Source organism: Oncorhynchus nerka, linkage group LG10, assembly GCF_034236695.1.
Source record: "Oncorhynchus nerka isolate Pitt River linkage group LG10, Oner_Uvic_2.0, whole genome shotgun sequence".
NCBI lineage: Eukaryota > Metazoa > Chordata > Actinopteri > Salmoniformes > Salmonidae > Oncorhynchus > Oncorhynchus nerka.
The window spans coordinates 53,590,266-53,600,166 of record NC_088405.1 but is presented as its reverse complement, the minus strand read 5'-3'; the positions used below and the strand labels follow the sequence as shown (position 1 = coordinate 53,600,166).

General features: G+C 41.4%; 2 protein-coding genes across 3 annotated transcripts in view; both read left to right on the top strand.

Annotated features, from left to right (window-relative positions):
• Positions 1 to 1,440, top strand: part of LOC115134938 (disks large homolog 4-like) — a 62,269-nt gene extending 60,829 nt beyond the window's left edge. Inside the window, exon 22 of the mRNA XM_065023571.1 lies at positions 1 to 1,440. This exon is cut by the window's left edge and continues 1,799 nt beyond it. The gene's annotated coding sequence lies outside the window, so the exon portion shown is untranslated.
• Positions 1,441 to 6,724: 5,284 nt separating this feature from the next.
• Positions 6,725 to 9,901, top strand: part of LOC115135587 (ephrin type-B receptor 4a-like) — a 35,846-nt gene continuing 32,669 nt past the window's right edge. For both annotated transcript variants that reach the window (XM_065023570.1, XM_029670433.2), the window contains exon 1: positions 6,725 to 7,733. In XM_065023570.1, coding sequence (XP_064879642.1) covers positions 7,655 to 7,733 — 79 coding nt within the window. In that variant the 5' untranslated portion in view covers positions 6,725 to 7,654. The remainder of the gene's footprint in view (positions 7,734 to 9,901) is intronic.

Here is a 9,901-nt window from a genome sequence, read left to right as displayed (position 1 = left end):
ACATATAAATTAGCTATAACTGAAATATATCTGAGCTATAACTGAGATATAACAGATATGACTGAGCTATAACACATATATCTGAGATATAACTGAAATATATCCGAGCTATAACTGAGATATAACAGATATGACTGAGCTATAACACATATATCTGAGATATAACTGAGATATGACTGAGAAATATCTGAGATATAACTGAGATATGACTGAGAAATATATGAGATATACCTGAGATATAACTGCAATATATCTGAGCTATAACTGAGAAATATCTGAGATATAACTGAGATATAACTGAGAAATATCTGAGATATAACTGAGATATGACTGAGAAATATCTGAGATATAACTGAGATATAACTGAGATATGACTGACATATAAATTAGCTATAACTGAGAAATATCTGAGCTATAACTGAAATATATCTGAGCTATAACTGAGATATAACAGATATGACTGAGCTATAACACATATATCTGAGATATAACTGAGCTATAACACATATATCTGAGATATAACTGAGATATAACTGAGATATAACTGAGGTGTAACTGAGATATATCTGAACTATAACTGAGATATAACTGAGCTATAACAGATATATCTGAGATATAACTGAGATATGACTGAGAAATATCTGAGATATGACTGAGATATACCTGAGATATAACTGAGATATAACTGCAATATATCTGAGCTATAACTGAAATATAACTGATATGACTGAGCTATAACTGAGATATAACTGAAATATAACTGAGATATGACTGAGACATATCTAAGATATAACTGAGATATGACTGAGAAATATATGAGATATAACTGAGATATAACTGAGATATATCTGAGCTATAACTGAGATGAATGAGATATAACTGAGTTATAACTGAGATATAACTGAGATATAACTGAGATATAACTGAGATATAACTGAGATATAACTGAGAAATAACTGAGATATAACTGAGATATAACTGAGAAATAACTGAGATATAACTGAGATATAACTGAGATATAACTGAGCTATAACTGAGAAATATCTGAGCTATAACTGAGATGACTGAGATATAACTGAGTTATAACTGAGATATAACTGAGATATAACGGAGATATAACTGAGATATAACTGAGAAATAACTGAGATATAACTGAGAAATAACTGAGATATAACTGAGATATATCTGAGAAATAACTGAGAAATGACTGAGAAATATCTAAGATATAACTGAGAAATGACTGAGAAATATATGAGATATAACTGAGATATAACTGCGATATAACTGAGATATAACTGAGCTATAACTGAGATATAACTGAGAAATATCTGAGCTATAACTGAGATGACTGAGATATAACTGAGTTATAACTGAGATATAACTGAGCTATAACTGAGATATAACTGAGCTATAACTGAGAAATAACTGAGATATAACTGAGATATAATATAACTGAGAAATAACTGAGATATAACTGAGATATAACTGAGAAATAACTGAGATATAACTGAGAAATAACTGAGCCTCAGTGCAGCATGTGTATTATCTTCTCCAGTTACACATCTCACTTCCGGTGGCTAGAGTGTTTTGAGTTGAGGTACAGTAGCTATATAATACACTAGTCCAATCTTATGGATGGGGTAAGGTGGCGTGTGTATGCGTGTGCATGTGTATGTGGGTGGTTGTGCATGTGAATGGGTGGGTATGCAAATGTGTGTGCTTGCGTGTGTGCGTTCCAGGCTCATGAGATTTGGTGCAATAGTGTAATGATGATATGCAATGAGACCGGGTTTGGGTGTCTTCGAAGATATACAATAATACGTTATAGGTATGATATATAAGTATAATACTATGTTTGCACTGACAGCATTAACACAGGTTTTAATAGGGGGAGTGAGAATAAGACAAAATAAAATCTGGATTCCAGGGGTTTACAGACACTCGTTTGTATTTCTAACCATTTGTTTAGAACTTTTGATTTGACGTTTAAAGGGTGAAGTTACTGGTGGAAGTGACCGTTCATATTTATTGTTCTTTGATTTTTTTGGGCTCACTTGCTTTTCCCCCCCGTGAGAGATGGAAAGTGGTAATGTTTTGGATTGATTATTTATTATTAAGTGCTCTCACCGTTTCAGTTGTATTCACTTGGAAGTCTGTACATTCTAATTTGTATCATTTTTTTCTTCTTCATTCAAAGAAATGTCCGTTTTTGGGGAGTGGCCAGAACTGTTGTAAATACAGAGGTGTGTGGGACGCTGTTGCAATGCATACTGCTAATTGGACATTAGAGAAACCATCAGTCTCAGCACTGGTACCTGAGCCCACAGCCCTGCTACCCCCTCTAATACACAGGAACACATCACTTTGAGTGGGTCTCTCACACACATGCGTGCACACACACACACACACACACACACACATTCTACATGAATGGAATAATAGTATGTTATTAATTTCTTTATTTGAAAAATCAAATGTATTTCTTATTCTCTGTCTCAGACATCCATATCATAGTGTGATACTCCTAAACAAAATATATATACATTTTTACTGAATAGACTGATGATAAGATTACATCGAGGTCAACTGATGCAGAACATATGTGTTTAAAAATGATTTATTTATCTTGCAAAAGATATTTAACAATGACAATATCAAGCAAACTAATATGTTTCATTTAAGTGAATCGCTTGTTGTAAATTAGCTATAAAGACAAGACAATTAATTAAAATAAGCTTTCTGGAAGAAAAAAATTGTGTCATGGCACCATTTTGTTTTTGCAGAGACTGTTTCATGTTGTGTTTTGGGAACAAGCCAGGAACTAACCATGCAGGTAAGGTTGGTCCTCATCCTGGGAGGAGGGAAATGACCAGAACATTTTGTCCTTTAGGGGGCACTCGTATACCATTATTGTATACTTCTCCGCAGTCTCCAGTTTCACCTACTGCAATCTTTTATTTTTGGCTCTCCTTTCTTTTGTTTTTGTGTGTTTCTTGTTTTCCCAAATGTATTGTTTTTTGTTTTTCTCTTTCATTTTTTTCTCTGTCTCTCCATGTTCCCCCCCCCCTTCTCTCTCTCTCTCACTCCCTCCTCACTCTGCTGACACCTAGGGGACCACCCTTTTCCCTTTAGGAAATCACACAACAAAGATGCTTCCTCTGTGAGCCTGAGATTTAGAGGTGTGTGTGTGTGTGTGTGTGTTCAGTGAAGACAGAAGGCATGGCACTAAATTGTGTGAGAGGATGAGGTGAGCCCCCTCCCCCCCTCCTCTCCCCCGCTTACAATGTCAAGCACTTTGAGCATTGGAAAATCACTATATAACCAGTCCCACTTACAATGTCAAGCACTTTGAGCATTGGAAAATCACTATATAACCAGTCCATTAGGTGTGTGTGTGTGTTGCCTGTGTAGCTGCGGGTGTGCACTTGGTGTGACTAATAGGGCATGAGAAGAAAGAATCACACCATATTGTCTCCCCAAGTGTGATTAGGATCAGTCTGAGAGGCCAGTTACCATAAGCATATCTAACCCACTACAGATCTGCCCATTTGATATGCAGGAGACACTTCACAAAACCAGTAATATTACCTGTTCCTACAGTCTTTTAGTTTCACTCTCTGTGGTGAATTCTAGCTATTCAGCTTCTTCCGTTGTGTGTGTGTGTGTGCTGCCTGGCAGGATCCTCCATTTGCGCTCTGTGCTGATGTTCCACCTTACACTCGTGGTGTGTACAGTCTTTGTGTCATCCACACGTTTCTCACCGTGGCTCAACACTTCGGGTCACAAGCATTCCATTACCGTTTCATTCATGAGCACATTATCTCTGGTCAGAACTGGGTCAGCTCTATGGTTAGCTGTTATCCCAATGAGATTTGAAATCCCAGCACTACAGACATATGTCTCTGTTGAATGGATTACATAAGATTGTAGAACAACACCATTATCATCATCCTTTCACAGGCATACCTGGGTTGTCTCCCTGTAAGTAACCAGGTGTATGGCTAGGCTGTCACTGAACTAGGGATACAGGCATGAGGTATGGGATTATGGAGCCGATTTGAAAGAGTGCTGGTGTTTGGATATATGGGTTTGGTTTGGGGTGGGCTGTTTTTACGATGTGAGGGGCTAAAGGTAAGGGAGGGGTTGAAGTGGGGGGTGGGGGGCTAAACATGAGACTATGCCCATGAGCCATGAAAGCAGTTCTTTCACAGCTCTCTCTCTCTCCCCTCCATCTCTCTCACACACACACACACACACTCTCTCTCTCTTTCCCTCATGCCCATCTCCCATCCTCTCCCTTACTCTCACTTCCTGTGTCTCCTGTGTCCTTATCCTCTCCTCCTCCTCTCTCATCCCCAACCCCCTCCCTGCCCCTCTCTTTTGCATAATGAATTATTTTGTGTCTGCGTTATTATTTAAATCCTGCATTCCACAGCACAACTTAGCACCCTCCCCTCGCCTTTCTACCCTCCGTGGTTACCATGACAACCCCCCTACTTTCATGTTGTTTTCATTTCGATATCCCAATTAAAGATGGGTGACGTGAAGTGATCACGGCGGGAGGAGAGGGGCTGAGGAAGACTGCAGCTGAGCGGCTTTGGGGGTAATTGCGGTGACTGTGCAGTTGTAAATCAGTCATCGGTATTATGGATGGGAAGGCTAAATGTTGTGTTTGCGTATCAGAAGCAGAGAAAAGCCGTGGGTCATTGCTACCTCACACCTGCTCCACTGTCTGGGGGGGGATAGAGGATGGAAGGGTTTTGGTCCGGGATGTAACAGTAGCATCAGATGTCCTGAGGCCATGGCAGAACAGTAGCCTGTTCATAGCCCCCCCTTCACCCCTCCCCCCTTTCACACACACTGACGCCGAACCACCGCCGACTTCACACCTCTGTGGCACGGTGTGAGTCTCAGCTCTTCACGCGGTGTGTTTCTTTCATTCGTTTTTTCTTCTTCTTCTCTTTCTGGTTCCCACTGTTCTCACCTCCGCCATGTCTCTGTCTCAGCCCAGAGAGGGAAGCCCCGGAAGTCTCGCCCAACACCCTCAGAGCTGTTAGCATATGTGTAAGGGAACATGGGGTTTATGGCCCGCTGTGGACGCGTACCGTCTCTGAGAAACTTGCTGATCCAGCCTTGTTCCCACCCACGTCTGCCTTTGATTCACATCGACAGAGTGAAAGTCAGCGGTGTGTACTGCTGCTGTAGTATTGTGTAGTGTGTGAATGGATCGTGTCCAGGAGTGTATGTGCCACAGGATAGCGCCCTGGATTAAGCCCAGTTAGACCTGACCCCATTTAACCTTCATCTGACCCAGTTACCCATGGACCAGACTTTTTTGGGGGGCCACCTTGGACTCAAAAACCTCTCACTGCAACACACAGCTGCCTACACCACCTGCACAATGGGTGTACGGGTATGGTTTTGGTATTGGTTGTGTGTCTTCTGTGCATACTGCTCATATTCTGAATCTGTGACATATAAGTGTCGGTCAAAGGGATCTTTTCGTGCAAATAGCTCAATTCAAAACCCTTGATTATAATTATCTTGTTATTTTAAACGGATTATCACATTCAGCAATGTAGGATACATTAATTTATGTTACAGCAGTTTCTGTGTAGGAGAAGGAGATTTATGTCGCCTAATATCTCGAGTAGAAATGCTTACCTGATGTTTTTTTATTTTTATTATTTAACCTTTATTTAACTAGGCAAGTCAGTTGGGAACAAATTATTATTTACAATGACGGCCTACTAAAAGGCAAAATGCCTCCTGCGGGGACTGGGGCTGGGATTAAAAATTAAATACAAATATTGGACAAGACGCGCATCACGACAAGAGAGACACCACAACACTACATAAAGAGAGACCTAAGACAACATAGCCTGGCAGCAACACATGAAAACACAGCATGGTGATGTGAGCATAGTATGCGCTAAATGTGGGGTGTGAAAAAGATTTGTAGGCCATTAAGTCACACACACCCTAAAGAAATTAATAAAACATCACTTAGGTCTAACACCAGAAATGTCGGTTTTCTGACTTGCGGACTATACCATAATATAAGTATATCATATAATATAATTATAAAATGTACTGTATATCGTAATAAGCATTATTTTTAATTCTCAACGCGTTCTTGTTCTCAGCTGAGAGTGACATTCTTTCACTGCTACTAATTGTTTTCCACCGGTTTTCCAGATAATTTACGTAAGAAAAGGACAAACCGCTCCTTCACTTTCATGAAGTCACTGCCGAGGAAATAACAGGCCAATACACAAAGTGCGACCCTGAATTGAGAGTGCATTTATTTGCATGGGAATGACATGAAACCAGACACAAGTCTGCTGGTTTCTTCTCCAAATAGATTGTAGTAAGTAGCCTACATATATTGTATGCTTGCAGAGCAGACTGGGATGAAATTTAAGACCATAAAATAGAGCATTGTAATATGATCTCCACATCTCAAAAACCTGTAGGCTATTTCAATGTGTGTATCGTGAATGAAACACGATAACACTTTGGTATGAGCAATATCACTCCCGTTATTTAGGCTACAGAAACTCTCAACAAGATACAAGATACAAGATCGCAAAAAAATATCACAAAAGTAGGGGTCGAGTGAATGCATACATTGATTTGCATATTCCTATTTGACTGACAGCTCAAATTGACCTATGATTGGCCGAAAATGTGTGCGTGAAGGCGGGGCGTAATGCAGTCAGTGGAGGTTAGTGCTTTTCGACTCTGATTGTGTGTGGTGAAACATCCCCAGTGAGACGACTGCGAGTGGACGGCGGATAAGTCCATAACTTTTTGTTTTCTGCTTATTATTACCTGAAAGTGATTTATCGTTAAAAAAAAATATTAATCTTTAAACTCTCTAATTTGTCAATCATTCCACATCACTGGAAACGTACAGGCAGTGGCAACGAGACACGCAGTTGTTCCCGACCAATCGACTACATTTTTTTTAGGGAAAAAAAATTCATACAATTATTGTTCTGGTCGTTTGGAAAGAAATTTAGGCTACCGAAACGAACAAAACGCAGCAGTAACATTATTTTCGTTCATGTTGAGAATTGAGGGGGTTTTCAAGTGCTTTAATTCCGGAGTCTAGACATCGAATTGAGAGGACATTTGGGAGAAGTAAGAGGGCTGGCGGACAAAGAGTGGACCGAATACATCCCAAGGATACGAGAAGTTTCACATACATGCGTCCCCTTTTTGAACATGACAGAGAAGACAAAGGACAACGGTGCTATATAATTGTATAGCCAAGCTATACAATATTCTATAGCACTATAAAGCAAAGTTTTCCCTCATATGAAAGTTGATATTTGATTGACTATGCTCGATTTTTAAAGAAACTGGTGGTTGATTTTTTTTTTTTATCGACTTATTCCATGAGATATTGACTTGGCAACCGTCAAAAAGCAAGGTTTTCCTTGAAATGCTGTGACCACATTTTTGAATGACTCATTTCCAGTGAAACTGGTGTTTGAACTGTGGTCCGTGTCAGATGTGGTCGGTGTTGCGGCCAATGGGTACACGGTCCAGCTGACGCTGCCACTGAATTCCCAGTTACACGTTGTTTTTTTTTTTACCAACACAACTGAAGGAGTTCGTTTATATTACGGATAATCTGTATGCCATTATGAATTTCATATCCAGTCGCATTGCCCCACTTTGGCTGGTCCTGCTGGAATGTGTGCTTCTGTCGACCGCAGAGGAAGGTAGGTTGGACTACCTCCTGTACAATGTTCTCAAATATAACAAGGCTGTTTCATGTTCTGTCATCATGCTTATTATCGACAAACAGTGTACAGTGGGGTTATTAGGCTACCTAATAATAGGTTATTGAAAATATGATTAAGGCCCATTTTGCCTTCAGATTGTGGCTACATTGTCACAACAGCACCGTTACATTGTAACAGCCGCACATGGCAATGTAACATGCTAGTTGACAATTATCGTGAAGAGGTTCATCAATCCTACACTCCTACGTGAACTATGTTTACTGTACATTATGTTGTCTTTGCATAGAGAATCATCACCTTCCACTGTCTAACTATTGCAATGAGACTTTTCCCGTTAATGAAGATTAACTTGACTGGCCTGCACAAGAGCCTATGCAAGTGTCTGTACATAGGCACTTTAAAAACAGCCCAAGACAACATAAATACCTGGATTCATTTAAGATACTAAGGTGATAATGAATTAGCTGTGTGTGTGTGTGTGTGTGTGGATTTATGTATGTGTTCTGGAAAGGTGCGGAACAGCACAGAAATGGTCTTTGTGGAAACATACACCACATGGCTAAAAGTATGTGGACACCTGCTTGTCGAACGTCTCCTTCCAAAATCATGGGTATTAATATGGAGTTGGTCCCCCCTTTGCTGCTATAACAACCTCCACACTCTACTAGATGTTGGAACATTGCTGTGGTGACTTGCTACGATTCAGCCACGAGCATTAGTGAGGTCGGGCACTGATGTTAAGCGATTAGGCCTGGCTCGAAGCCGGCGTTCCAATTCATCCCAAAGGTGTTCGATGGGGTTGAGGTCAGGGCTCTGTACAGGCCAGTCAAGTTCTTCCACACCGATCTCAACACACCATTTCTGTATGGACCTCGCTTTGTGCACAGGGGAGTTGTCATGCTGACACAGGAAAGGGCCTTCCCCAAACTGTTGCCACAAAGTTGGAAGCACAGAATCGTCTAGAATGTCATTGTATGCTGTAGCATTAAGATTTGGAGCTAAGGGGCCTAGCCTGAACCATGGAAAAACAGCCTCAGTCCATTATTCTTCCTCCACCAAACTTTACAGTTGGTACTATGCATTCGGGCAGGTAGAGTTCACCTGGCATCCACCAAACCCAGATTTGTCAGTCGGACTGCCAGATAGCGAAGCATGATTCATCACTCCCGAGAAGGTGTTTTCACTGCACCGGAGTCCAATGGCGACAAGCTTTAAGCCACTCTAGTCGATGCTTGGCATTAAGCATGGTGATCTTAGGCATGTGTGGGGCTGCTCAGCCATGGAAACCCAGTTAAAGCTCCCAACGAACAGTTATTGTGCTGACATTGCTTCCAGAGGCAGTTTGGAACTCTGTTGTGAGTGTTGCAATCGAGAACAGGCGGTTTTTATACGCTTCAGCACTCAGCTTCCCCGTTCTGTGAGCTTGTGTGGCCTACCACTTCGCGGCTGTGCCGTAGTTGCTCCTAGGTGTTTCCACTTCATAATAACGGCGCTCACAGCTGACCAAGGCAGCTCTAGCGAGGCAGAAATTTTACGAACTGACTTTGTTGGAAAGGTGCCACCCTATGACAGTGCCACATTGAAAGTCACGAAACTCTTCAGTAAGGCCATTCTACTGCCAATTGTCACCTATGGAGATTGCACGGCTGTGCGCTCGATTTTATTCACCTGTTCGACAACGGGTGTTGACTGAATTACCCGAATCCACTCATTTGAAGTGGCGTCCACATACGTTTGGCCACACAATGCCTCTAGACCGCATCCACCCGGTGTCTCGGTGTCTCACTACCAATCAACCCTGAACGGCATGGCTCGGATTAGTTCCACATTACATGCTGAAATGGAGACACCTGGTCCCCGCTATCTACAAACAATTAACCTGGCGCTGTTTGACAGGCGTGGATAACGTCCGAGCACGGCTATGGCGTCTACAGGTGACTTGAAGGGATTAGTTGGGTATGCCTACTACAACTTCATTGTAATTAGCCGCAGCAACGGCAAAATCAATTCACGATTGTGTTTTAGTTGAGTCATTGACGTTTTAAGCACCATTCTTCGAGGTTTTGCCCTCAGTCGGTGTCTGAACTATTCCGATTCACTCCACGTCCTGGCCTGTATGCTACTCTGTAGGCCTGCTTCACTTC